Source organism: Macaca nemestrina, chromosome 2, assembly GCF_043159975.1.
Source record: "Macaca nemestrina isolate mMacNem1 chromosome 2, mMacNem.hap1, whole genome shotgun sequence".
Classification (NCBI taxonomy): domain Eukaryota; kingdom Metazoa; phylum Chordata; class Mammalia; order Primates; family Cercopithecidae; genus Macaca; species Macaca nemestrina.
In genome coordinates this window covers 115,790,578-115,818,336 of record NC_092126.1, presented here as the reverse complement: position 1 = coordinate 115,818,336, position 27,759 = coordinate 115,790,578, and the positions used below count along the sequence as shown (strand labels likewise).

At 51.4% G+C, this 27,759-nt stretch overlaps 3 protein-coding genes and 1 long non-coding RNA gene across 5 annotated transcripts; 2 read left to right on the top strand and 2 right to left on the bottom strand.

The window, feature by feature from the left end:
• Positions 1-6,004: 6,004 nt before the first annotated feature.
• On the bottom strand, positions 6,005-10,754 carry LOC105480540 (glycerate kinase). Of its 2 annotated transcripts, XM_011739573.3 has the most exons (4): positions 8,553-10,730; positions 8,161-8,312; positions 7,357-7,532; positions 6,005-7,017 (listed from the first exon to the last, which is right to left on the bottom strand). In XM_011739573.3, the coding sequence occupies exons 1-4, from the start codon at positions 8,927-8,929 to the stop codon at positions 6,151-6,153; spliced, it is 1,572 nt and encodes a 523-aa protein (XP_011737875.2). In that variant the 5' UTR covers positions 8,930-10,730; the 3' UTR covers positions 6,005-6,150. The 2 variants fall into 2 exon arrangements, with proteins under 2 accessions (XP_011737875.2, XP_011737876.1); XM_011739574.3 differs by lacking the exon at positions 7,357-7,532 and having other exon boundaries at positions 6,702-7,017; positions 8,553-10,754.
• A 450-nt stretch (positions 10,755-11,204) lies between these two features.
• On the top strand, positions 11,205-26,198 carry LOC105480539 (uncharacterized). Its single transcript, XR_986497.3, has 3 exons — positions 11,205-11,456; positions 14,660-14,763; positions 26,041-26,198. It is a non-coding gene; the product is annotated as an uncharacterized lncRNA (long non-coding RNA).
• Positions 11,609-14,120, top strand: LOC139360823 (uncharacterized; the record flags this gene model as incomplete). Its single annotated transcript, XM_071088919.1, has 3 exons — positions 11,609-11,889; positions 12,125-12,176; positions 12,725-14,120. Coding segments are annotated over 3 exons (726 nt in total), but the record flags the coding sequence as incomplete, so codon positions are not given.
• Positions 16,401-26,112, bottom strand: LOC139361972 (uncharacterized). The gene is made up of 6 exons (XM_071091827.1): positions 25,973-26,112; positions 21,985-22,116; positions 20,656-20,839; positions 19,792-20,067; positions 18,846-18,952; positions 16,401-18,510 (listed from the first exon to the last, which is right to left on the bottom strand). The coding sequence occupies exons 1-6, from the start codon at positions 26,000-26,002 to the stop codon at positions 18,175-18,177; spliced, it is 1,065 nt and encodes a 354-aa protein (XP_070947928.1). The 5' UTR covers positions 26,003-26,112; the 3' UTR covers positions 16,401-18,174.
• Positions 26,199-27,759: the final 1,561 nt, after the last annotated feature.

Sequence of the window (27,759 nt, the reverse complement as noted above, 5' to 3'; positions counted from 1 at the left end):
CCTGCTCTCCCGCCCCTCTAACAGTCTCCCCACTCTCAGTCTGGCCCCTCACCTCCCCTGCCCCCTCCCCATTTCCTCTCCCCTCCTCTACTGGCCCTTTAGTCCCTGGGTGTCAGGCTTTATCTCTCCGAGGGGGGCGGGCAGGCGGGCAGGCGGCAGGCTCGTTGTTCTCCCCTCCCCTCTCCTCTTCTCTCTCATCCTCTCCCTTCTCTCTTCCCCCTCCAGCCTCCACTCCTTCGCCTGCTCACTCACCCTCTCCCTCTCCCGCTGCCCCCCCTTTCTCCCCCACCTCTTTGTTTCAGCTGAGAACCAGCTCCTCGGGACAGTTCCCACACTGCAGTGCCTCTGGTGAGGAGACAGCGCCACTGAGGTGAGCCTTGGGGATCTGGGGACACAGGCATAGGGCGGCCGGAGCCCTGGAGGGCAGACAGGTGGAGAGAATGGGAAGAATGCTTCTCTGCCCTGGGCAATGGGAGCAGCAATGGAGTGCCAGCTTCAGGTCCCCAAGGGGTCAGCAGGAGTGGGGGGCAGAGGTGCGGCCAGTTAGCCGCAAGGGACAAGGCTGGCCGGGAGCTGGCAGGCTCTGTTCCTGCCCGGGTGCCTGGCTTCTGTGGGTGGCCCTGAGCTGAGAGAGACCCTCAGGGGGACCTGAGAGGGTGGGCGGGGGCTGGGCTGCCTGGAACAGCCTGCCCCTGAAGGTTTTAGTATATGCCCAGTCCTGGAGTCCAGGGCTCTGACCCTGCCTCTGACTGGGCTGCAGCTATTGGGTTACTGGGTGCCAGCAGCGGTACCGTCCAGGGGACTGTGACCCTCACAGGTGCCTGTGCTAGCAGGGGGGTTGGCGGCTGGCTGGAATGTGCTGGGGCTGCTCCCACTGCCCAGGTGGAGAGTCTGAGCGGAGGGAGAGATCTTCCCCCTGCCACAGGCTCACAGGTTTTACTCCAAGCTACTGATCCCCAGACCCATAGAGCCACATGGCAAAGACAGGCACTTCTGCCTCCCCTAGGGATCTTTGATCAGCTCCCTCCAGACAGCATCCCTAGAAGAGCTTTGCCTAGAGTTGCAAACAGCAGGGTTTCAACCCAGAGCCTAGATATTCCTGCAGTCAGCTTCCTGGAACTGGGCAGGACAGGGAGGAACGGGGGCTCTGTGGATAGGGGTGGGGAGAGCAGGTGGAGACACAGGCCTGGCTCCAATGAGGCTACAAGTGTGATTTTTGGAGATAACCCAGGGCCACAAGGAGATCCTGAGACTCTAAAGCTGTGCAGGTGGGTGGGAATGATCTGAAGGGGCAGAAGCCAAGTGCCAGGGGCCCCACCCCCTTCTCAGCTGGTGCTGGGGATGGAGAGGCAGGGCTGGATAAGGGAAGAAATGTATGGCTCACACCATCCCAGGGAGGTGGGCAGGGCGGCTCTGCTGGCTGCTAGTGGAGGAAAAGAAGAGGCCAGCCCAGACATGAGGGGACACCAGGGAAAACCTTCTCAATGGGATGCATTTTGGGGGTCTAGCCTCTGGCTGTCTGATTGGGGCAGAGCCAAGTCCTACAGCTCCCTGGCTCCCCAAGGAGGCAGTGGTGGACCAAATCATGGTAAGTAGTGGTCCCATGAGGCAGAGCTGCTAAGGGCAGTGGCCCCACAGGACGGGGCAGATGGGGCATTTGCTTCTAGGGGCCAACTGTCTTGCCCTCTCCCCTTGGCTAGAACTTCCTCATCTGAGCAAGGTGACAGCTGCACTTGCTCCCACCCCTGCCCCCCAGAAATCCCTGGATGGGAGCAACATGTCTAGAGAGGTGGAATCAGAGCTGTGAGCATGAGCTGGTGCCAGGCTGAGTGTCCACCCCCGGCCCACCCTCCTCCAGCCACTACAAACCAGCCTGAGTCAGGAGAAGTGGAAAGCAAAGCCTCAGAACTGGCCCTAGCGGTTACTGGGGAGAGGTCTGGCCCACAGCCTTGGGGAGAAAGCCCATCTCTCCTGGACTAGGCACAGCTCACGACAACCCCATAGTCCTATTGCTCACACAGCAGCCTGCCAAGGTCATTGGCTTGCCCATCACCCAGGGTGTGTGTGTCCCTCACCCTTGCATACCACCTCCCTTCCCCTAGCACATCCCAAATCCTCTTACCTAGCTAGGGATTCTGGCCTGGGGTTAAGCCAGTCCTCCCTCACCACAGTCTGGGCCTCCTCATGTCCCTTACACATGACCCAGACCCAGAGGGAGGCAGGTTGCCCTACCCATTTTCCAGAGACGTTGGGGGGGGCTCTCTTCCAGGTGGCTCAGCTCACTCTGACTCCAGGCGATCATCCATCAACTCTGTGACCTCCTAGGGCACTACACACCCTACTGGCCATTAAAGACTCAAATACCATTCCCTGCTGGTGCCTGTCTAGTGCCAGAGGCCAGCAGGTTGCTCACTCAGCCCCAGTCAGTGAGCACCAAGGTCCCACTGGCTCTAACCCTGGTCCTACCATGGAACAAGGGGGCCTCCCTGAGCCAAGAGCTCCCTGAGATTCCCCTTGGAAGAGGCCAGTACTTCAACCTTCTTTCTCTCCCTCCCTGAGCTCCCCACTTGCACAGAGCTTTCCCGCATAGATCCACCTGCCGCTGATACCTCCCTAAAGAGGCGATAGGGCAAGGATGTTTTCCCCATTAAACAGACGAGAAAATAGGCCTGGAGAAAGGAAGGTGGGAAGGCCAGGACAAGGACTTACCACCTGACTCCTATTCCAGTGCTCCTTCCAAGCCACTTAACTGCCATCCTCGTGAGATCCTACATGGGAGTGGGGTCCCTATGCCCACCAAAGTGTCCACTAGCTGCCCAGCCTCTGCCCCCCAAAATCCTCAAAGCCCTGAGGCATTCCCAGAGACAGAGAGGCTCAGTTACTCCCAACAGTGTTTGAGCCAGGGCTTTCGGCCTTGGTTCCAAAGCAGGCATCTAAAGGGTTCCCTGGGCTGGCTAAAGGCTTTGGAGCTGAGGCTGCATAGGGGAGGTGGGAGAGGGTTCTCAGAGCCTGTAATGCACCTCTCCTATCTGCAACCCCTTCCATCTCCTTGCATGCCCCCACCTCTCACCCTCTGCAGTAAGGATGTTGGCTCTCAGCATTAAAGTCCCAAAACAGCTCCATGACATTATTCCCTGCCAAAATCTTCGTGAGGTTTGCCATTGCTGTCAACATGAAGTCAACTCCCTCGGCCAGGCACACTAGCCTCTGCCAGTCTTTTGGGCCTCTTTGCCCAACTTGCTCCTTGTATCCCCTACACTCTACACCTGTCTCCACCCTGGGATGGGGCACAGCACAGCTCAGAGACTGGTTGTGGGCTGCACTACACATTCACATGTTTATATATGTATCCATGCACACACACGCACATGCACACTCACATACACACAGATGTGCATACAGATGCAGACACACATTTATGTAGAAGCCTACCACTCAACTGAGCATGGTTCTGCCAAATCACACACACAATGGAGCTGTCCCTCTGAGCCAAGAAGAGTCCAACACATCTGCTGTGTGGATCACTGGAGAGGCCAAGCATGGTTATGTCGCCATCCCAAGCCCTTGAGGGGCAGTGGGGAAGCAGTAGATCCCCTGGATCTGGCTGAGCCCTTGCTTGGCCCCAGGGTCTCTGAGCCCCAGAGAGTAGCAGAGGATAGTCAAGCAGGTTCCAACTAGGTTCTCATTCTCGTTCTGTAGCCTTTATGTGAGACTATGCAGTCCCAAACAAGCCACCTTTTCTCTCTGTATCTGCAACTATAAATCAAATAGTTGGGACTAGCTGACACTGAAGGGCTGCCCAGGCCCACTGCCCCACTGCTCTTGGCTCATGCCAAGTGCAGAGAAGGGAGATGCCTGTGAGGGCTGCTATAGCCAGCAGGGCCAGACACCCTCCATGGTGAAATCCTCCAGCTAGGCCAGGGGAAGCTTCAGAAAATGAAGATGAGGTGGGCACAAGGACGGCAGCAGCTGGAAGAGAAAGAAGCCAAGATCAAGGGAGGGGCACTTTAATGATCCAAAATTGACATTTATGGAGCAAGTAATGAGTCCTATGGAAACATTCACTGTGCAGGGTTTATCTCATCTCATCATCCAGACTGTGGCCACATACATCCTTTCTTATCTCTGGGGTATCCAGTGAACAAATCTAATGGGTTAGGCTCACAGACTATTTGGCCCTATGGGGTCCAATCCAGGCCCTGGCCTCCCAGACCCTATAAACAGAAGTATAGGGAAGGGATCAATGTACAGCAGGGGGAACTTCCTGCAAGATCCTATCCATACCCAAAGCCCTCAGCAGGGATGCAGGGAGCCATGTGCCCTGTACTAAGTATCTGTGTGTATACTCACAGATGCATTCCCACTCTTAGTACGCCAACACCAACGTCTGTATACTCACACACCCACCACACACACACACTGGGGACATGGCTGCCAGGCCCTCAGCCCCTGCCCCAGTTCTCCTATCCTGCTTTTGCCTGGAACTTGGCACCCAGTGCCAATACTCATGCTCCCAAGAGCAAGTACTGAGGCAGGAACTGGTTACGTGCAGAGGCTGCCAGAGGAGCACCAGGGTACAGGATCATGTGAGGATCACCATAACCCCAGAGACTGTGACCCTAGTCAGCAGGAACTCCACACCAGCACAGAAGGAAAGGAAGTAGTACCCGTGCATCCCAGTGGGGTGCAAGCTCCCCTTTACCTAAACCTCCCTGGTCCCCAGAGTCCACTTACCATGTTCACCTCCCTCCCAATCCCCAGCCTGCCATGCGTGAGCCAGGCCCCCAGGTCATGAACCATCTGCAAGCTAGGCTGTTCAGAGCCCAGGTGGGGAAGGGAAACCCTTCCCAGCGGAAAGTCCCGCCAGCCCTGGCCCAGGGCCCCTCAACACCCTCAGGGAGGAGGGGAGGGCTGGGGTGGAAGAAGTGCCTGTAAGAGCAGCCCCAGGCCTCGCTGTTCTCTATGGCTTTTTATTCCTATGTGATTCTACTGCTCACTCATATAGGGATTGGAGCCGTGGTGCACGGCGGGGACAGCCAGCGGAGGGCTCTGACACTGAGCAAGGGAGCCCAAAGGGAGGCAGGACAGTGGCACCTCCCTCTCTCAACCCAGGCTGCTGGCCAGGCCAAGGCAGTCGTTCCTCTATTCCCACTTGCCTCTTCTCCCACCAGCGGTCATGGGAAGGGGTGTGGGCCACTGGACCTCATCACTGGCTGGACCCACCATCCCAGTGCTGAGACCCCCACTGAAGGGCTAACATCAGGGTCTGGACTTGGTCCCCAGAGGAGTGGCTGAAGGAACTGGGGATGTTCAGCCTAGGACAAGGGCTGTCACAAGGAAACAGCACTGGGGGGTGGGACAAACTTCAGCTCAACCAGAAGTGCAGTATGTGGCTAAGGGCTGTCCAAAGACAGAAGGGACATCCATCTAACGAGGCCTATAAGCTGAGACTGGAGAGGCCATGGTGACGGTGCCATGGCGGAGTCATGGTTGGGTGGGTGGCTGGTCATCACAGATTGCAGTCTTTAGGCCTGTCCTCCCTGGGGTCTCTGCTCACACACATCAAAGCTCTCAGGAGCCAGGCTCAACCCTCACACGCTCCAGAGACACAGGCACAGGCACCCATTATGTGAGGCACACCCTGCATGTACTCAGTCCAGCAGAGGGGCGTTAAGAGTCCTGCCAGGCCCTGGCACTATGGCTGCAGCCATACCACACTCCTCTCCCAGCGGCTCCCCTGTGAGGCCTCACTCTGAGGGAAGGTGCACGGAGAACCCATGTCATGGTCCTATTTATTTTCAGACGTTCTCGCTTCACAGAAAGAAACAGGGTGAGGGGCTCAAGAGAGAGGCTGCCCAAGGGAGAAGCATGGGAACACTGAACTGGCCAAGGGGCTTGTCCTTGTCCTCAGGGGTACCTGCTGCCATGCAGAAAGTAGGGGTAGGGGGGAGGCCCCATCTGCTAGTCTGGCTGGAAGGGAATAGACATAGAGCAGAGGCCCTGAGTGGGAGGTGACAGCTAACCAAACAGCCAAGGCCAAGGAGAGGAGGGGCCCTAAGGCTTAGTGAGGCCCTGAGGACCAACCTTGCTCTGCCATCTGACCTTGCCCTTGTAGGCCTCCTCTGAACTCTCAAAATGTGACCTATGCCATCACCGAGGCCGCAGGAACAAGAGGTGGGTGTCCATGACATTGGTACCTGTCATCCCTGTGTGCAGCAGGTGTGCCCCACCCTGGAGGCGGCAGAAAAAGGTATGTGAGTCATTGTGGGCTAGGAAGGTGGCCATGTCCAGGCCCTCAGCTGCAGCCTGGCTGGCAAGCTCAGGTGTGACCCAGGCCCCAGCAGCCTCTGTGGGCCCATCCTGCCCATCAGTGCCACCGCTCAAAAACAGCACATCTATTTGCCCCAGCGGCCACCTTCTCAACTCTGCTCCAACACGCAGGGCCAGTTCCTGGTTCCGGCCACCCCTGCCAGAGCCCTGCAGCTGCACTGTGGGCTCACCACCAGCCAGCAGGCAGACTGGGCCCCTTCCCCGTGCCATGGTCTCCAGAGCCTCCTCCAGCTGCAGGTCTGGGATCTGAAGCTCAGCTGCCAGCTCATGGAGCTGCACATCTTCCTCCACAGAAGCCCCAGCCGTGGATGGGGTGCGGCGGGTTCTAGCCACATGGGCCAGCAGCCCGTAGAACTGGGCCATACTTTTTACATCACCCTGCATGGCTGCACTCAGCACCACAGCCTGGTAGCCCAGTGCCTCAGCCTGCCGCTGGGCCTCAGCTAGTGCCAGCACATTGGAGCCAATGATCACATTCAGGACATGGCCACAGGTGCGTGGCCCATGGGGATCAGAGTCGGCCCGAGACAGCACAGTCTTCACGGAACGTGGCAGGGCTGCACGGAGGCCGTAGCGATTGAGGATATGCAGGCAATCTTGCACACTGTGGGAACTGGCCACAGTGGGGCCGCTGGCAATCACCTCCACAGGGTCCCCCACCACATCTGACAGGATGAGGCTCACCACCTAGGGAAGAGCCACCACACAAGGCTCAGGCCCCCTTCCTCCTCCCCTCAGAGCCCATAAGGACAAACTGCTCCTTGGGTATCCACACACCCTCCCCCTAACTCAGTGCATTTCCTTACCCATGGTTAACTCCTCTCACGTGGGCTTGCAAAACACCTGGTCATGCAGGCACCTCCTCCCCATCTCTGGCACCCCTCCCATGATGTCACCCAGCCAGCCCCATAGTCTTTCACACCATGCCCCTGCCAATCTGTATGCTGTTCTAGGCTTTCACATCCCTGGCACATGTGGATCTGGCTCCACCAACCCAAGGCTGCCTGGGGAAGAAGTGACTCATACCTGCGCAGGGTAGGCGGCCTGAGCCAGCCCCCCACCCTTGAGCTGGGACAGGGCCTTCCGAATGGTGTTCAACTCCTGGATGGTGGCTCCACGGGCTGCCAGCAGTCTGGTGAGTGTCTGCTTCTCCTCCAGTGTGACAGGTGGGATGGGGGCAGGCAGCAGAGCTGACCCCCCACCTGCAGAGACAATGAGGGTATCAGGCAGAGGAACTATCCCAACCCAGGGAACCAGGCGAGCAGGGGTGACAAGTCCACATTAGAAAAGGGGGGTTGGAAAGGTGGGGTTAGGGTGCCCCCGTGTGGATATGCAATATGTATACAGTCACCACATCTTGGCCGCTGGAGGTTGTCCCCTGCCTTGGGGTACCCCAGGTCCCAGGAGGCACTGGAAGAACTAATTACTTAAGAGAATAGAACAGGAGGCAGGGCAGGGGGCACACAATGGAAGATTAAGGAGAAGACTCCTTGAGGTCTGAAAGCCTAGCTCTAGGTAACATCAGTACAGACAACAGCAACAGCAGTGACATTTTCCAAGGACTCTATGGATGTGCCAGGCCCTGCATTAGGTGCTCCCCGTGCACCCTCTCACTGACACCCAAAAGGTCAGTTCAGGGGGAGGACTCCACAGCTCAGGGGAGGCCAGACGAATAGTCCAAGGCAACCCGGGAGTCACCATCCAGGCTCCTTACCACCTCCCTTGCTCCTAACTTCACCCTGTGACCCTGGGGGCTCAGATCTGATTTCTCAAAGACCTGATATTGGGTGTACCCCCCACCAACTGTCTTGGGCCAATGTGGTATTAAACCTGAGATCAGCACGAGCAGCAGGTCATCAGCTGTGAGTCCCTCAGCCAGTTGCCGGATGGCCAGCGCAGCCCGCAGTGCATCGCGGTCCGGGAGGTTGTCCTCCGCACCCTCGAATACTTGGACACGGCTATGTGGCTTCAGCAGCATCTCCCTGGGGAGGGAAAGGTCAGCGTGCAAGAGATGGGGTGGGCTCCTCTCCTCCCACCTCATCTCTCAACTTTACAGGTGAGGGGGGCATGAACGAAGATGCCCACTGACATGCATCCTGGGGCCAGGCCAGACCCAGGAGAAAAGGGAAGCAGGTGGGGAAAGGAGGCCTGATTCAGCCTGGGTCTGGGCCCAGGTTTCCCTCCAGATAGACAGCAGGAGGCAGCCCCCCATGGCTCCTTACTGCTTGCCGGCGCGCTCCATGGCAGCACGGATCCCCTTGGGAATGCTGATCACGCCCTGCACAAGATGCTGGCCCAGTAGTTCCTCAGCGGCAGCTGCCATGCCCATCACAGCCTTGCCAAAGCCCACCAGGTAGACGTTTTGCCTCAGCTGAAAGCTCCGGTCCCGCACCTTCAGCTGTCTGCCACTAGGGTCCAAGGATAGTGCCCGGTGCAGCATGGGGCCCGGCAGCACTGCACCCACAGCACTCTCAAACAGCTGCCAGGCCTGCTCTGCCAAGGCCATGCTGCTGGCCAGCCGGGCCACTGAGCCCCGCCAGAGGAGTGGATGCAAGGGGGCTCGGGCCAAGCGGGGCAGGACCTGCAGGGCTGCAGCCATGCCCCACTGCTCTCAGCACTGCCTGGCACCCATGGCTGCCTAGAGGGAAAAAGCACAACTGAGGCCCTTGCAAGGCAAAAGACAGGAGGTCCCCCACGGCCAGTGGACCCCACAGCTGCTGCTACAAGAAGGAGCCATCTGATAGCCCCAGGAGACTTCCTGAAGCCCACAGCTGCAGGATCTCACTCATCCTTGGATACCAGCCCTGCCACCCAGCCATGTCCTCCTCTTCTGCAGACCACATGCCGGCCCTCTGGATACTCTGCCTTAAGTCCAAAGTTCCTATTAGCTGGGCCCTCCTCCTAGGTCATCCCTTTGGCTGTGAGTTAATCATTGACAGAGGGAGTAATTTCTACCAATGGGCTCCCATCCCACCCCTTTTCCACCCCCTGCACTTCTGAGCTCTTACCCAGGGGCAACGCCCCTTTCTGGCACTCCTTCCTTGCCTCTTTACTACCTCTGCTGCCAAGAGTCTGTTGATTGTCCCACCAACTGACCCCGAGCCCACTGACCTCCAGCCTACTCTACTTTATCTCATGAGACTGGGATTAGGAGGCTGGGAAGTCAGGGTCTATAGGAGGCTGCAGGTTTATCAGGTCAAGCCCAGAGCATATCCTCAGGGCAAGCAATCTGAGGAATCCCAGTATTCAGGCCAGTTCAGCAAGAGGTTTAGTTTCAAATCAGGAGTGAGGGCAAAGTCTGGCTCATGGTGGAACCTTAGGAAAGTCCCCAGGCACCATGTGAGGCCATGTGCCATGAAGCCCAATTGCAGGACAGAAAAGGATGCCCTTCTACCCACATAGCTGGCCAGACCCAACCCTGCCAAGAACACCCCTTCTAGTTCCAAGATAACAAAAACAAGTCCTAGATCACACCACCCACAGTGGTGAGAGCCCAAGAGCTGAAGTAGGCAAAGGCCAGGCTCCCATAACTGAGCCCAGATAGCCATTTTCCCCACTGGGCAGAGTAAAAGCTAAAGAAGCCTTGGGGTGAAGGTCAGGAAGCTGTAGAGGGGTATAGGAACAACAAAGACCCAAAGAGCTCATCTGTACTACATATGTACTATTGCATCTACTTTAATAAATGCCTACCATAAATGCTGCAAGCTGACTTCATCAGCAAGTATGGACTGAGCGGGGTAAGGAGGCTGGGAATTGAGCTTCCAGCTGTATCTACTACAGGTTTTCTGAGCGGCTGGGGACATCCATTTCTCTCACTGGGCCTCATCCACAAAATGAGACACAAGGTGAGATTAACACTACACTCTCCCCTTAACACCCTCAGGCTCTCTGATACTGTCCACTGCAACACAGATCTCAAATACCGGTTTATCCTACACCCAAATGTGGTGGTTACTTCTAGACTCTGACCATTTTGTGTGCCTAGTCTCAGCTCTCCCGTAAGGGAAGACAGCCATGCTTGACTTCTGTTGTGAAACGGAACACAGAGGGCATCGTCATGGGGATTCCGAAAATGGGTCCAGTTATGGCCAGGGGGACCCCTGGAGCTTGCCCATTAGGCTTGGAGCTAAAAGCATCTTAGCAACTAAGACAGCCGGTCTTTATAGCCTGGGTGAAATCTGTATTTACTTCCCAGATGGACAAGAGCCTAGAAGATCCCAGTCTTGCCACTGGGTATGAGCAGAGGACGGGGGACGCTCAATGCCAAGGCTGCCAGAGAAAATACAGGACGTCCTGTTAAATTTGAATTTCAGAAAAACAAGTAATTTTTAAAGTATAAATATGTGCATACAATGTTTAGGACTTAACAATTATTCATCGTTTATCTTAACTCAAATTTAACTGGACACGGCCGGGCGCAGTGGCTCAGGCCTGTAATCCCAGCACTCTGGAAGGCTGAGGCGGGCGCATCACCTAAGGTGTGGAATTCCAGACCAGCCTGACCAGCATGGTAAAACCCCGTCTCTACTAAAAATACAAAAATTAGCCAGGTGTGGTGGGCGCCTGTAATCCAGCTACTCAGGAGACTGAGGCACGCGAATTATTTGAACCGGGGAGGCGGAGGTTGCAGTGAGCCGAAATCGCGCCACTGCACTCCAGCCTGGGTGACAGAGTGAGACTCTGTCTCAAAAAAAAAAAATTAACTGGACTCTCTGCATTTTTATTTGCTAAGTCCTCCAATTCTATACAAGACATGGTCTCTCCGAAACTCCGGAGGGATCCAAAGCAAAACACGGAAACAGGAAGACTACCGGCCTTGACTCCTCCCCGCTATTAAAGGGGGCTGGCACCATTTCCGGTTTCCCGCAGTCAGCAGGGGGCTGGAAGTGACGTCATCCTCAGATAGGGCCTTCGCGAGGCAAACCGCTGCCGCGTAATGCCCGGTGATACGAGAAAGAAGGGCCTGCTGCCACCAAGACCCTTCGTCGCCCAGCCCAGGGATTGCTTCTGAAGGTCATGCGCGCCCTGCCAGCGCAGACTTACCAGCCCACAGCTCCGGGCCACGGCGCCCAGCACTGGAGACCGGAAGTACTCGCGGGTGGGCGGAGCGGAATCCGGAAGTGTGGGTGGGTGGATCGGCGCTGGCGGCTGCGAGCTCTGGCTGAAGCTGGGGTCTGGAAGGGAGAGTTTAGGATATTGACTCCTTGCTGGCCACCAACAGACCTGGAAGGAGTCACCTTCAGCCCTCATTTTCTTAATCTCTACATTGAGGGTAATAATCCCCGCCTCACTGATTGCAGATTTTTTTTTTCGAGACGGGGGTGTCACTCTGTCGCCCAGACTGGAGTGCAGAGGCGCGGTCTCGGCCCAGTGCAACCTCCGCCTCCCGGATTCAAGCGATTCTCATGCCTCAGCCTCCCGAATAGCTGGGATTACAGGCATGTGCCACCACGCCGGGCTAATTTTTGTATTTTTTAGTAGAGACCAGCTTTCGCTATGTTGGCCTCTCTGGTCTCGAACGCCTAACCTCAATCGATCCACCTACCTCAGCCTCCCAAAGTGATGGGATTACACACTTGAGCCGCCGCGCCTGGCCTCTCCCTTCCTTTATCTTGTACGATCAGTCAGCAGATACACCCTGAGGACTGGGCTGAGCAAACGAACTGAGAATCACTACTTACCCACAACTAACCCCTTCTGGAGCCAGATTAAGTAATTCTCGCTCCTCTCCATGGTTTTTATTCCACAACTTATTAGTGTTCTCCCCTCTCCCACCATGGGCCACCAAATACAGCTCTGACCTAGCAAGAGTTCCATTCCGCTATCCTCAAGCACATAAACTGCATGTAAAAGCGAATGACTCTGGACCTTCCTCACTGTCCCTGCTCTCATGCTGGGCCCACCCTGAGCTGGCTGGATGCCTTCCCACATTCATGAGTCCTCATCAGACTCCAAGAACACAAAACAGTTCACTGTTTTTACTGATGTTTTCTTATGGAGATAGAGGAGAGAGTTGCATCACAAATCACATACTTGATTTCCTAACGATTTTATTGAAACATGTTTCTTGGCAGGGCCCAGTGTTTCACGCCTGTAATACCAACACTTGGGGGGGCCAAGGTGGGCGGATCGCTTGAGCCTAGAAATCCGAGACCAGCCTGAGAACATGGCAAAACTCTTATCTCTACAAAAAAAAAAAAAAAAAGAGCCGGGTGTGGTGGCATGCTCTTGTAGTCCCAGCTACTTGGGAGGCTGAGGTGGGAGGATCTCCTGAGCATGGGAGGTAGAGGCTACAGTGAACCTTGATCATGCCACTGCACTCCAGCCTGGTCCCATGTCTCAAAAAAAACCAACCAACAAACAAAAACACATTTCTTTCTCCTATTTTTGAGGTGGTGTCTTGCTCTGTCACCCAGGCTGGAGTGCAATGGCACAATCTTGGCTCACTGTCACTATACTCCAGCCTGGGCACAATCCCGGCTCACTGCAACCTCCGTCTCCCAGATTCAAGCGATTCTCCTGCCTCAGCCTCCCAAATAGCTGGGACTACAGGCACCCACCACCACGCCCAGCTAATTTTTGTATTTTCAGTAGAGATGGGGTTTCACCATGTTGGCCAGGCTGGTCTCGAACTCCTGATCTTGTGATCCACCCACCTTGGCCTCCCAAAGTGCTAGGATTACAGGTGTATAAACAATTACAGGCGCCCGGCCAATATAAACAATCTTCACCTTTCCCCACGCTGGGGAACACTAATTGCCACTGCTTGGTGTCTGTGTTTCCCTGATGGCTGCCCTCACACTTTATGCTTGAATAAATTCTTTTAACTGGATCTCGAACCTTTTGATGATTTTTAGGTTGACATTAGAAATGTGTTTTTGGGCCAGGCGCAGTGGCTCATCCCTGCAATCTCAGTACTTTGGGAGGTTGAGGCAGCTGGGATCATTTGAGGTCAGGAGTTGGAGACCAGTCTGACCAATATGGTGAAACCCCATCTCTACTAAAAATACAAAAATTAGCTGGGCATGGGCCAGGCGCAGTGGCTCACACCTATAATCCTAGCACTCTGGGAGGCTAAGGCGGGTGGATCACCTGAAGTCAGGAGTTCAAGACCAGCCTGGTCAGCATAGCGAAACTCCGTCTCTACTAAAAATACAAAAATTAGCCAGGCATGGTGGTATGTGCCTGTAATTCCAGCTACTGGGGGCGCTGAGGCTGGGAGGCTGAGGCAGGAGGATCGCTTGAACCTGGGGGGGTGCAGTGAACCAAGATTGCGCCACTGCACTCCAGTCTGGGTGACTCCGTCTCCAAAAAAAAAAAAAAAAAGATTGTTTATATAGGCAAAAACGGGTGCTGACCGGAATTACATTTTGCAAAAAAAGCTAACATAAATACAAGATTTGATTGGCTACCATTTATTATACTCGAAGGAGTTTGCTTAACATTCTATTGTAAAGAGACAACAATCACAAGGGTCTCTATCTCCCACATCATCTAGTCTAAGTTTGAATGAAGAATAGGGAGCCTGGTTAATGTATAACATTTCAATATAAAGGTCAGGAAGCAGCAGTCATGGATCAGAGAAGAAAAAAAAAGCAATGCCTGCTCAGTTTCCAGGGTTTAACTTTTCTCCTTCACATTATAAATTGAGAATGTCCTGAAATTTTCTTTTCTTTTCACACCCCCTACCTGCTCCCTTTGGCAGTTGCTACATCTCTCTGTAGGTCTCCAAACCATGCTGTGCTCTTGTCATGAAACTTTACCCTCCCCTGGCCCCCACTTGAGATCTCTCCCTGGATTTTTCTTTTTCATATATATATATATATATATATATATATATATATATATATATATTTTTTTTTTTTTTTTTTTTTTTTTTTTTGAGATAGGGTCTCACTCTGTCACCCAGGTTGGAGTTCAGTGGCATGATCTTGGATCATTGCAACCTCCACCTCCCAGGCTCAAGTGATCTTCCCACCTCAGTCTCCCAAGTAGCTGGGACCACAGGCATGAACCACCATACCCAGCTAATTTTTTGTATTTTTTGTAGACAGGTGGTTTTGCCATGTTGCCCAGGCTGGTCTCAGACTTCTGAGCTTAAGCCATCCACCTGCCTCCGTCTCCCAAATTGCTGGGATTACAGGCGTGAGCCACCACACCCGTCCTTCTCCCTGGATTTTTCCTTTTAAAATATGAAACTGTGTATTCCTTCTCCTAAATGATTTCCCACCACATCATCAAAACAAAGGCATCCTCAGGTGGAATTGCTCTCTTTAATGCGGGAGAGGTTGTAAATACTGAAAATTTTATTGTTTTTCCTTGGTTATAGTCGGCTGTCTTCATCCATCCATGCATTTATTACTTCTTCAGACATAATTCAAGAATTTCCTGAGTGCCTTCTGTGTGGGCCAAATGCTGTAGCTGCTGGGATAGGTAAGAAGTGGTACTTTTAATTTTAATTTTTTTTTTTGAGAGACAAAGTCTCGCACTGTCGACCAGGCTGGAGGACAGTGGTGATTACAGCTCACTGTATCCTCAACCTCCTGAGTTATAGCAATCCTCCTGCCTCAGCCTCTCAAGTAGCTGGGACTACGGGTGCACACCACCATGCCTGGCTAATGTTTTGGAGAGACAGGGTCTTGCTTTGTTGCCCAAGCTGGTCTCAAACTCCTGGACTCAAGCAGTTCTCCTGTCCCAGCCTCTGAAAGTGCTGGGACTATAGGCGTGAGCCACTGTGCCCAGCCTGGGCTTGCAGGGTTGCTCCGTGGGAGGGAAGGTCAGCTGTGTTGGAGGCAGGGTAGAATGGAGCTGTGTCCTGTGTAAGGGCTCTGAAACACCTTAAAGCTGGGAGGCCGAGACGGGCAGATCACTTGAGGTCAGGAGTTCGAGACCAGCCTGGCCAACACAGCAAAATCCCGTTTCTACTAAAAATACGAAAAAAAAAAAAAATAGCCGGACGTGGTGTCATGCACCTGTAATCCCAGCTACTCAGGAGGCTGAGGTGGGAGAATTGCTTGAACCCAGGAGGTAGAGGTTGCAGTGAGCCGGGATCACACCACTGCACTCCAGCCTGGGCCACAAAGTGAGACTCTGTCTTAAAAAAATAAATAAATAAATAAAATAGGCCGGGCGCAGTGGCTCACACCTGTAATCCCAGCACTTTGGGAGGCCGAGGTGGGCGGATCAAGAGGTCAGGAGATCGAGACCATCCTGGCTAACACGGTGAAACCCCGTCTCTACTAAAAATACAAAAAAATTAGCCAAGCGTGGTGGCGGGCGCCTGTAGTCCCAGCTAAAGGGGGGCTGAGGCAGGAGAATGGCATGAACCCGGGGGGCGGAGCTTGCAGTGAGCGGAGATCGCGCCACTGCACTCCAGCCTGGGCGACAGAGCAAGACTCCAGCTCAATAAATAAATAAATAAATAAATAAATAAATAAAAAGGAAACACCTTAAAGCTATTTTTCTTGGAAGGAGGAGTTGGGTAGAGTAAAACAAAGCACCAGGAAGCAGTTCAGTTATGACTAGGCAAGTCACTGATGAGAGGCCACTAAAACTGTATGTTGGATTGTTTGGGAAAGTTTTTAAGCCTTTGGAAACAGTGCTGTAGTTTTAGAGACAGAGGCCTTGGCCCTGAGACTCTAGGCAGGTCCTCCTGGCTCTGAGCAGTCAAGGCTTATCTGGGAAGATTCCATCCTTTCCTTCCAGACTAAGAAGGCATTGTTTCCTAACAGTGGTCTTTGTTAAATGTGAATGATTGCTTGTCCTTTGCCCTGGAAACAGAACACAAGCTTTCCAGTGCTGAAGCAGAGTGTGAATTCAGACTTTAGGGCTTACTGGCTAAGTGACCCTGAGAAAGTTAACCTTTCAGAACTTCAGAGTCTTCATCACAATATATTTCCAGTGCATGTAGAGAGACTCACTGTTGTTGCTGTACTAGTCCTGGGTTGAGCCAGCTTCATGGGTGTGACCTGTGCAGTCAGAAGGATGCTACACTTGGTTTAATAGTGTTGGAACCGAACTGTCGATTCCCTCCTGGGCAGGGGTCGCCGCGAAGGATCACCGACACGAGATTCACAGCAGAGAGTTATTTATTACTAGCGCGCTAGGGTCCCAAGCTCTAAGTTGGCCTTGGGACCCCGACTGCTTGTTACAGGCTGTTTATATAGGCAAACACAAGTTTAAACACAGCTTAGGGCGCGAAATTCAAACAAAGCTTTAGGCGCGTGGTAATTGGGTCTGTCTATGGCCTGAGCAAGGTGTCTTGTTCTAATTGGTTAGAGCAGGACCTTATGAGGTTTTTTTCCTGGAGTTGTTGATTCCGGGAACTTTGAGGCAGGGTGGGACCCCATGAGGTTGTTTCCCGGAATTGGCAGGGTGGGACCCTATCAGGGTGGGACCTTATCCAGAGCCACCTGGTGTTAATTTTTTTAAGTTCTTTTTTTATGAGGCCTAGTTTCTAAGTTTTATGCGGCCTAGTTTTATTCCCTCCTCTTTTTGTATCAGAGGCTCAATCTTGAGCCTCTTCTTCAGTCCTGAGGGTCTGGTATTGTTGGGTCAGAACCATAGCATGTACTATGTTTAATCTATTTTTAATAAGGGTGAGTAAGCGGTTGAGTATGCATGGCCTGAAAGTCAGGATGAGCGTGAGCAGGATGAGGGGTCCTAAGATGGTGGAGATTAGGGTGCTAAGCCAAGGGGATTGGTTGTACCAATTTTTAAACTAACTTTGTTGAGATTTTTTCTTTTTTTTTCTCTTGTCTAATTTTTTTCTTAGTTTTGCCATAGAATCTTTAACTATTCCTGAATGATCTGCATAAAAACAACATTGCTCTTTCAGGGCTGCACAGAGCCTGCCCTCTTTCAGAAAGACAATTTCTAGTCCTTGTCGGTTTTGTAATATAACTTCAGACAGAGAAATCAAGGACTCTTCAAGTTTTGTGATAGATTGTTCTATGGCTCTAAGGTCTTCATCTATGGCTACTTTAAGTTGTTGCAGATGATGGTTACCATGCACTAGGGCTGCTGTCCTGGTTTTAACTTTAGCCGCTACCTTAATTCCTAACATGTCGGCGAGGGTGAGGGAGATTAAGGGCGGGGAGGTGCTTTGAGGAGCTTTTAGTTGGGGCTTCTCTGATATGGAAACCGGGGGCTTCCTAGCTTCAAATAAAACCTGGTTTGGCCTTACTGCAACAGCGGCAGTGTCTGGATTGACTAATAGTCTGGAGGGGAATTTTAGGCGGGTTGTGCTGGTATAAATAGAGACCTTATATTAACCTTGTTGTTATTTATCTGTTATCAGATTTTGCCGCATCTTCAAACTTGATGCGAACCAGGTTGCAATTTTCCGAATATTGGGTTGTGGTACAGGGCTGGACAAAGGACATGGTTATATACCAGGGTTTTGTGGCCTATTTTTACTTTCCATTATTAGTAGTTACACAGGACCAGCTTTTGCAATATAAGTGAGTCAGATTTTCACAAGTTTTTCTTATTTGTCCTGTCCTGAATCCGGGACAGGCATAAAACCCGTTCCGGCTGATGGACACCTTTCTAGCCTGTCCTTTCCATTCTTGTCCATCCTGAGGAGTCCTTAATAGGACTCCTGTGGGACCAGTAAACCGGGGGCCTGTGTTTTTTATCTTTCCTGCTATTTTTTTTTTTTTAGGTTGAAATAGAGGTCTGGAAACCAAGTCTTTATAGGAGCATTCTCGGAGGTCTTATTTAAGACCTCTTGATTATTAAAATTAACTATCTGTCAGGTCAGGCTAAATGGCCGGTGGGGGTTAGCGTCAAAAACTACACTAGAGACGGCGCAGGGAAGAAGGGCAAACAATAAGCAAGGAGTTATATACGAGAGAGTTTTATCTTGAGCGGGTCCGCGGAGCGTCGGAGTTTCCATGTCTTAAGTGGTGTTGGTCCGGACGTCTCTGGAGCAGCCTTGGCGTGGGATGCGTGGATCCAAGTGGAGATTCCGTCAACCTTTATGGCTGTGGGCGTGGTCAGGAGAACAATGTAGGGTCCTTTCCACCGAGGCTCTAGTCCTTGAGTGTGGTGCCGTCTAACGTAGACAGAGTCTCCCACCTGGAAGGGGTGACTGGTCTGTGGATGTCCTGGTTGGTACAGTTCTGCCAAGGGGGCCCAGATTTGGGCCTGTACTGCTTGGAGTCCTTTTAGCCGAGCCTGTAGGTCAGTTTTAGGATCAGAGGGGGAGAAGGAGTTAAGCAAGGTTGACAAAGGGGGAGATCCTCCGTAGAGGATTTCATATGGAGTGAGCCTAAAACGGTTAGGCGTATTTTGGGCCCTTAACAGAGCTAAGGATAGGAGGCGTCATCTTTTAAACCAGTCTCTAAGGTTAATTTAGTAAGGGTCTCTTTTATTGTTCTATTTATTCTTTCTACCTGTCCTGAGCTCTGGGGTTTATAGGCACAATGTAATTTCCAATTAATCCCCAATATCCTGGCGAGCCCTTGACTTACCTGAGAAACGGAGGCCGGCCCGTTATCTGACCCAATTACCTTGGGAAGTCTGAATCTAGGAAAGATTTCTTCTAGAATTTTCTTGGCTACTATGTGTGCCGTTTCTTGCCGGGTGGGGTAGGCTTCTACCCATCCTGAAAAGATATCTATAAACACTAGTAAGTACTTATATCCAGCATAGTGAGGTTTTACTTCAGTGAAGTCTATTTCCCAATAGACTCCTGGGCGATTACCACGAGTTCGTTTCCTTTCTGGCACTCGGGTAGCCCTAGCGTTTACCTGCTGACAGACCTTACAGGCAGATGTCACTTGTTCTACGAGGTTACTTGCCTTTGGGATTAGAAAGTTAGTTTTTTTCAATCAGTAATTTTAGCTTTTTGACTACTCAAGTGTGTCCAGGCATGCATCTGCTGGATCATTGCCAGGGCCTCCTTTTGGGGAAGGACTATTTTTCCTCCTTTTTCTCAGTTTTTAGTGTCTTTGTTCTCTATAGCCCCTATGGCTTTTGCTTCTTCCTGGTCTCCCGGGGTTTAAGTATGTTTAATAGTTATGTGGCTGGTTTCGTCAGGTTCTGTGGCTAGGGTTAGTACTTCCGCCATGGCGGCTTGCCTGGCCACTTGGTCGGCCTGTCTGTTTCTTACTGCGACTGGATCTTGTCCTTTTTGATGCCCGGGGCAGTGAATTATAGCCACTTCTTGAGGAAGAAAAAGGGCTTTTAATAAGGCAATTATTTCAACTTTGTTCTTGATTTCCTTTCCTTCTGAGGTTAGGAGACTTCTTCTTTCATAGATACTTCCATGAGTATGAGCCGTTGCAAAGGCATACCGGCTATCAGTATAAATGTTAGCTTTCTTTCCCTTGGACAGCTCTAGGGCCTTGGTTAGTGCTATTAACTCAGCCTTCTGTGTAGACGTGCCAGGAGGTAGTGATTGTGCTTAAATGGTGTTGTGGCCATTTACTACCGCCGCTCCCGCCCTCCAGGTACCTGAGTCAAGGTAATTGCTGCCGTCTGTGTACCAGGTGTGATCCGCATCTGGGAGTTCTTGGTCTTTAAGGTCTTCCTGTGTTCCATGGGTCTCAGCCAGTACTTGCCGACAATCGTGTGGGCTTGGTTGGTCTTCTGGTACCGGCAGCAGCGTAGCAGGGTTTAGGGTGACCGGAGGGCCAAACTGGATGCGGTCCGTGTCCAGTAGGAGGGCCTGGTAGTGGGTTAGGCGTGCGTTGGTTATCCACCGGTCCGGGGGCTGCCGCACTATGGCCTCTAGAGCATGTGGGGTAATAATAGTTAGTGGCTGCCCAAGGGTTAACTTAGCAGAGTCCTTGACCAGCATAGCGGTGGCTGCCGATGCGAAGACACGGGGGCCAGCCGGCCGCCTCCGCTTCTCTCCCTCTCTCCCTGGTCCTTTTTCTCTCACAACTGCCGCCAGGATTTTTGTTAAATGCTTATCCCTCACTCAGTCCTTACGATCCTCTCGCTCCATCTGTTCCTTCGCTAACCTGGCTTCCCTTTCCTCAGGGGTTTCTCTCTTATTATACACTTTTTCTGCCTCCTTAACCAATTCCTGTAATCTATAGGTTTGGATTCCATCTAGTCTTTGGAGTTTTCCTTTGATATCTAATGCAGCTTGGTCTATGAATGCCATAGCTACGGTAGCCTTATGTTCTAGGGCCTCTGGGTCTAATGGGGTATACATTTGGAACCCTTCCAGAAGCCTTTCCATGAAGGCTGCCAGGCTTTCATCCCTTTCCTGAGTTATGGTCCTTACCTTGGCCAAATTTGTGGGGCGCTTTCCTGCCTTTTTGAGACCCGCCAACAGAGCCTGGCGATAGATTTGGAGACTCTCCTTACCTGGTGCCGTTTCATAGTCCCAGTCTGGGCGGGTGAGGGGAAATCCCTCATCTATTTTATTGGGAAGTTGGGTTGGGAGGCCTCCTGGTCCTGGCACATTTTTCCGGGCCTCCAGGAGGACTTGCTGCCTTTCTTCAGTGGTTAGGAGGACCTGCAAGAGTTGCTGGCAATCATCCCAAGTGGGCTGGTGAGTGAGGAGAATGGATTTTATTAACGAGGTTAGGGCCTGGGGGTCTTGGGAAAAGGAAGGGTTATGGGTTTTCTAGTTGTAGAGGTCAGAGGCAGAGAAGGGCCAGTACTGGACCGTGCGATTGACGGTACGGAGGGGAAAAAGGGAGGATTGCCAAGTGGAAGGGCCATCTGGGTCCTCAGTCCGCCGCAAGCGGAGACTAGGAGGTGTCGGTGGCGGCGTCCGAGGGGTGAGTTTGGGCGGGGCTGGAGAAGGAGACGGGGTGGAGGGAGGGGCCGAGGGAGAAGTTGGAGAAAGGGTAGGGGCCGAGGCGGTAGAGGAAAGAGCTGGGGACAAGACAGGGGGCAAGGGTGAAGCGTAAGGTGGAGGTCTCAGAAGGGGGTTTTGAGGTGGAGGAGGCAGGGGGTCAAGAAGGAGGAGATCCCTCTGGGGTTCATCTGGGAGGACTGGCTTATGCGGGTCTGGTTTCCGATTTTTTGGGGGCTTCTAAGGCAAGAAGGGTAGACTGGGGTGGGGAAGGAGAATGGAGGAAGGGTTTCACCCAAGAGGGAGGGTTTCGGACCAGATCCTCCCAAGTAATTATGTAGGCCACCTGGTCTGGGTGTTCGTGTGGCCCAGGATCTATCACTGTTGCTTTAACCTGTAAGATAATTGGGAGGTCAAATGTTCCGTCCTGGGGCCACCCAACATGGAGGGTAGGCCACTCGGATGAGCAGAATTTTCGCCATCGTCCCTTACGGACTTCTATGGAGAGGTTGTGGGCTCAAGCCCGAGCGTCAGGGAAGTGAGTCAGGGTCAGAGACAAAGGAGTCGTCAACGTCTGTCTTATTTCATCCACGTATAACAAGGACAAAACGAAAGTAACAAAAACAAAGACCAGACAAGTAAGGAGAAGCCACGCGGCCAGAGAGTGGCGCCACAAGATCATAAAATACTCAGACGGCAGGGGCGACCTGCCTACAGATTTAAGGAGGCTGACTGAGTCGTCAGCCTTCTCCTAGACTACCGCCAGGGCGTCCCCCGGGGCGTAAGTGGGAAGGTGCCGGACACGTCTGTCCCCCTTCCCCACTTAATTCAGAAGGAGTACTCCCTAGAGTTCAGAGTTAGCCAGCAAGACAGACAGAACAAAACGAAAGTACCTGGTAGGTCCGTTCAGTCAGCAGTCCGTGGCCCGGGCCAGATGGGTCTCCGCCAGATGGGTCGGGGGTCCTTGGACGACCCCACTTCCCGGCCAACGCACCAAATGTTGGAACTGAACTGTCGATTCCCTCCTGGGCAGGGGTCGCCGCGAAGGATCACCGACACGAGATTCACAGCAGAGAGTTATTTATTACTAGCGCGCTAGGGTCCCAAGCTCTAAGTTGGCCTTGGGACCCCGACTGCTTGTTACAGGCTGTTTATATAGGCAAACACAAGTTTAAACACAGCTTAGGGCGCGAAATTCAAACAAAGCTTTAGGCGTGTGGCAATTGGGTCTGTCTATGGCCTGAGCAAGGTGTCTTGTTCTAATTGGTTAGAGCAGGACCTTATGAGGTTTTTTTCCTGGAGTTGTTAATTCCGGGAACTTTGAGGCAGGGTGGGACCCCCGGAATTGGCAGGGTGGAACCCCATGAAGTTGTTTCCCGGAATTAGCAGGGTGGAACCCTATCAGGGTAAAACCCTATCAGGGTAGAACCTTATCCAAAGCCACCTGGTGTTAATTTTTTTAAGTTCTTTTTTATAAGGCCTAGTTTCTAAGTTTTATGCGGCCTAGTTTTAATAGTCTGTTGTTGCCATCTTAAGATTCTTAGCAATTTTTTAACACAGGGCCCCACAAATTGGGTAGTTGGTCCTGCTGCCAGGGAAAGATACCCTCTTTTGCCGGGCTCGGTGGCTCAAGCCTGTAATCCCAGCACTTTGGGAGGCCGAGGCGGGCGGATCACGAGGTCAGGAGATCAAGACCATCCTGACTAACACGGTGAAACCCCGTCTTTACTAAAAAATACAAAAAAAAAAAAAAAACTAGCCGGGCGAGGTGGCAGGTGCCTGTATTCCCAGCTACTCGGGAGGCTGAGGCAGGAGAATGGCGTAAACCTGGGAGGCAGAGCTTGCAGTGAGCTGAGATCCAGCCACTGCACTCCAGCCTGGGCGACAGAGCGAGACTCCGTCTCAAAAACAAAAAACAAAAAAACAAGATACCCTCTTTTTATCCAGGCCCCTTGCTCGGAGTCTCAGGACCTCTCTGAGGAATTCCAGTAAAAGTGGACATACATTAGTAACTACATTTATTATTTCTAGTAATATTCATGTATATCCCACACGATTTTCCATGCACACACTTATATTTTCTCTAAATAAAAATGGCTTACTTCATCCTTGTAATATTTATTTTTTCTTTTTCTTTCTTTTTTTTTTTTTTGAGACAGAGTCTCACTCTGTCGCCCAGGCTGGAGTGCGATCTCAGCTCTGCAACCTCTGCCTCCAAGGTTCAAGCAATTCTTCTGCCTCAGCCTCCCGAGTAGCTGGGACTACAGGCGCACACTACCATGCTTGGCTAATTTTTGTATTTTATGGTGGAGACGTGGTTTCACCACGTTGCCCAAGCTGGTCTTGAACTCCTGACCTCAAGTGATTCACCCACCTTGGCCTCCCAGAGTGCTGGGATTACAGGCGTGAGCCACTGTGCCTGGCCCTTATCTGAGGAATTTAGAAAGGAGCAAAGACCACCTGGTGACCATCCAACAGGCCATCCAGAGGCAAAACTCCTCATCTGGGGAAATTAGAAGTAATTAAACTTCCCTAGTATCTAAAGTGGGGATCTGGTTCCACGCCTCTTTCAACTTTTATAAGTAACTAAAATTTCTAGGCATCTCTGTAATGCCATGCTGAAACTCATTTTACAACCCTAAGCTCCGGCCTGAAGGTCCATAAATGCACCTAAGGAAGATCCACCAAGGCCCTCAATCCTCTTGCGGGGGTGCCCCGCTGCACTCTTCTGCAGCCTTCTAAGAAATTTTCCTTTTTCAAACCTATACTGTTGTCATTAAATTCCTTTTGCCAACCTGTGAGGCGACCACTTCCCGGTGCTGGAGCTCAGACACCTCACTAGGCATTTTGTGTTCCAGTGTTCTGCTTTTCATCTTTGGCAATTAAGCGCGTGCACACACACGCGCGCACGCGCGCAACTGTCCCAAAGAAGAGAGTCACCTGATTCTAGTTATTGCAAGGGCTGTGTAAGCTCACACACACACACACACGCAACTGTCCCAAAGAAGAGAATCACCTGATTCTAGTTATTCCAAGGGTTATGTGAGAAGTTAGTCTATCTCTAGAGAAGCCCTGCTGCTGGGCACTGGAGCTCAGAAATTTATCTCAAAGAATTAGGATTCATAAGGAGCTCTCTGTTTTGGAAAGAGGATACATTGTTTAGGACAGTTTCCATTTTGTTTTTTTTTTTTTTTTTTTTTTGAGACAGAGTCTCGCTCTGTCGCCCAGGCTGGAGTGCAGTGGTGCGATCTCGGCTCACTGCAAGCTCCGCCTCCCGGGTTCACGCCATTCTCCTGCCTCAGCCTCCCGAGTAGCTGGGACTACAGGCGCCCACAACCGCGCCCGGCTAATTTTTTGTATTTTTAGTAGAGACGGGGTTTCACCGTGGTCTCGATCTCCTGACCTTGTGATCCGCCCGCCTCGGCCTCCCAAAGTGCTGGGATTACAGGCGTGAGCCACCGTGCCCGGAACAGTTTCCATTTTCAATTGTGTAGCATGAAACAGAAAAATTTAATAAATGGGCCAGTCAAGTATCTGGAATCCTTTGGATAAATTAATTTATTCAATTAATCCATACTGAGCTCTGGCTGGGCTCTGGACAAAATGGGAAGCAAAATTACTTTACAACCATATAATAGAATACTATGTAGCCATTCAAAATGATTGTATTGATATTTATTGACCTGGAATATGTTCATAGTATGGGTAAAGTTATAAACAATATATTATGAACCCATTAAAAATGTATTTCAGGGACTGGCTGGGTGTGGTGGCTCACGCCTGTAATCCCAGCACTTCGGGAGGCTGAGGCAGGCAGATCACCTGAGGTCAGGAGTTCAAGACCAGCCAGGCCAACATGATAAAACCTCATCTGTACTAAAAATATAAAAATTAGCTGGGCATGGTAGCGGGCACCAATAGAAGGCTGAGGCAGGACAATCACTTGAACCCACGAGGTGGAAGTTACAGTGAGCTGACAGCATGCCACTGCACTCCAGCCTGGGTGACAGAGCAGAAAAAATAAATACATAAATAAATAAATGAAAAAATCAGAAAGGTTCTACATCAAAATGGTAAATTTTATGTTATATATATTTCACTATAATAACAGACTGTAACGGTGGCTATCTCTGGATCCTACGTTTTTATTATTTGTATTTTTTAGTTTTTTTGCAATGAATATGTGACAAGCAAAATGACTACAAATAAAAGGAAATATAAAAAATTAAGTCTGATGCTCTTTTAAAGGCCATCTGATTCACTCCTGACTGCAGCTTTCTCTCCATCCACCCATCCAGATCTGGAGCCGGCTTTCTGGGTCACTTTTTAAAGTCCATCTCTTCTTTTTTTTTTTTTTTTTGAGACGGAGTCTTGCTCTGTTGCCCAGTGCAGTGGTATGATCTCGGCTTACTACAACCTCCGCCTCCTGGGTTCAAGCAATTCTCCTGCCTCAGCCTCCCAAGGAGCTGGGATTACAGGTGCCCACCACTGTGCCCAGCAAATTTTTGTATTTTTAGTAGAGACAGGGTTTCACCATTTTGGCCAGGCTGGTTTCGAACTCCCGACCTTGTGATCCACCCACCTCGGCCCCCCAAAGTGCCACCACACCTGGCCTAAAGTCCATCCTTTAAGGCAACCATGCTGTTGGGCTGGAAGCCAGGAGAGCCCCACTATAATAGGGCAGAGAGCCAGGCTAGGAATTGGAAACAGTAAGAATGTGAAACAGGATGAGCATTTGAAGACCCTCTTAAAAACGAAAAAAAAAAAAAAAAAAAAGACTGCATTCCAAAAATAATGCAGAAAGGCAAGTCTTGGGAGGAAGGTTTGGTCTTAACGGTGAAATATGGAAAAGGTATAGGAAGTACAATACTTGAAAGATACCCTGAAAAGATTTCTTTTGGCCGGCAACATTCAGTAGATTACAGCTGTTTCTGTGGTTATTTTTGTAGATTAACATGGACCAAAATACGGCATCATCTTACTGGGCGCGTTCACTTCCCGACAGTTCCAGAACATGGCACTCGATCTGTCCTTGTTGCCTTCTAAACTATTCGAAGCAGACTCTGTATCAGCCTTTCTAGCTTCTGAAATAAAGGCACAGGAATTACAGGGAAGCAGAGTGAGTGATCTGGGGCGTGGAGGGTTTTTCTTCCATTGCTGTGCAGTTTGGAAAGTTGCCATCTATTCAGGTTTCACTCAAACCGGCTTTTTCCAGACCCCAGAACAAATTGTAGCCAGAAGCTCTGCTCTTTGTCAGGAGGCAATTATACCCTAGACTTAGCCAGGAACTTGCCCTCTTCCCTTAGAGAACAACTTCTCTTTATGTATAAGGATCCTGGCTCTCCTTTTACCCAGGGGGTTGGGATACAGCCTCTAAGTTCTTTCTAGAAAGACCCCAGCTGTCCCAGGGTTTCCATTTTGTTTTTTACCATTGCACAGGTCTCTGGATATCACACCTTCCTAATAGCGACTGAAATGTCTCATAGCCTTTCCTTGTTTTTGTTTCTCTTTAGCTAAAGAAAGCAAAAATAAATAATCCCCATCTCCACTGTTGGAAACCCCAGGCTTTTTAACCTTTGGAGGAGCTTCACACAAGATAGAGATCTGTGAAGCTACATAGGTTGGCACTGAGTTTAACCCTTTGCCCATAAAGTTAAGGTTAGGAAGCTTGGTTCCTATTTTCTGTTCAAATACTGTTTTCCTTTGTTAGAGATAAACTTCTTTTAAGGCAAAGAATCACTTATATGATAGAACCTTTAGAATAATCCTGTTCACTACAAACAGGATAGTGCAACTCTTCCATATCTTGAATGTGGTGGTGATTGCATGACTGTGTTATGGGTGTTAGAACATAAAACTAGCCACTAAAAAGGCTAATTTTTGGAGGGAGACCGTCTGTTCTGTCGCCCAGGCTGGAATGCGGTGGCACGATTTCGGCTCACTGCAGCCTCTCCCTTTCTCAATTCTCGTGCCTCAGCCGCGCCATCATGCCCGGCTAATTTTTTGTATTTTTAGAAGAGATGGGGTTTTGTCATGTTGGCCAGGCTGGTCTCAAACTCCTGAGCTCAAGCGATCATCCTGCCTCGGCCTCCCAAAGAGGTGGGTTGGAAAGGCGTGAGCCACCGCGCCCGGCCCAAGGCGGCTGATTTTTACTGTACCTAAAGTCTACCTCGATTAAGAACACCAGGCCGGGTGCGGGTGGCGGGCGGACTGCCTGAGGTCAGGAGTTCGAGACCAGCCTGGCCAACATGGTGAAACCCCGTCTCTTCTAAAAATACAAAATTAGCAGGCGTGGTGGCGCGCGCCTGTAATCCCAGTTGCACGGGAGGCTGAGGCAGGAGAATCCCTTGAACCCGGGAGGCGGAGGTTGTGGTGAGCCGAGATAGCGCAACTGAGCGACAAAGCGAGAGACTCCATCTCAAAAAAAAAAAAAAAAAAAAAAAAGAGGTCGAAGCTGTCTAAGCAGGCGCTGCGGTGGACTAGCGGTCAAGCCTGCCCGCGAGCGGCTCACCTGATTCGCCCCCAAAACCGGCCTCCAGCGGCGTACTCGACCCTGCAGTACCCCCTTCCCACGCGGCTTGTGGTCGGGAAGCCTGCAGGAGGCGCCAGAGCCTTCGCAGGGGTTGCAGTCTAGCGCAAGGGCCCTCAGCTCCCAAGGCACCCACAAC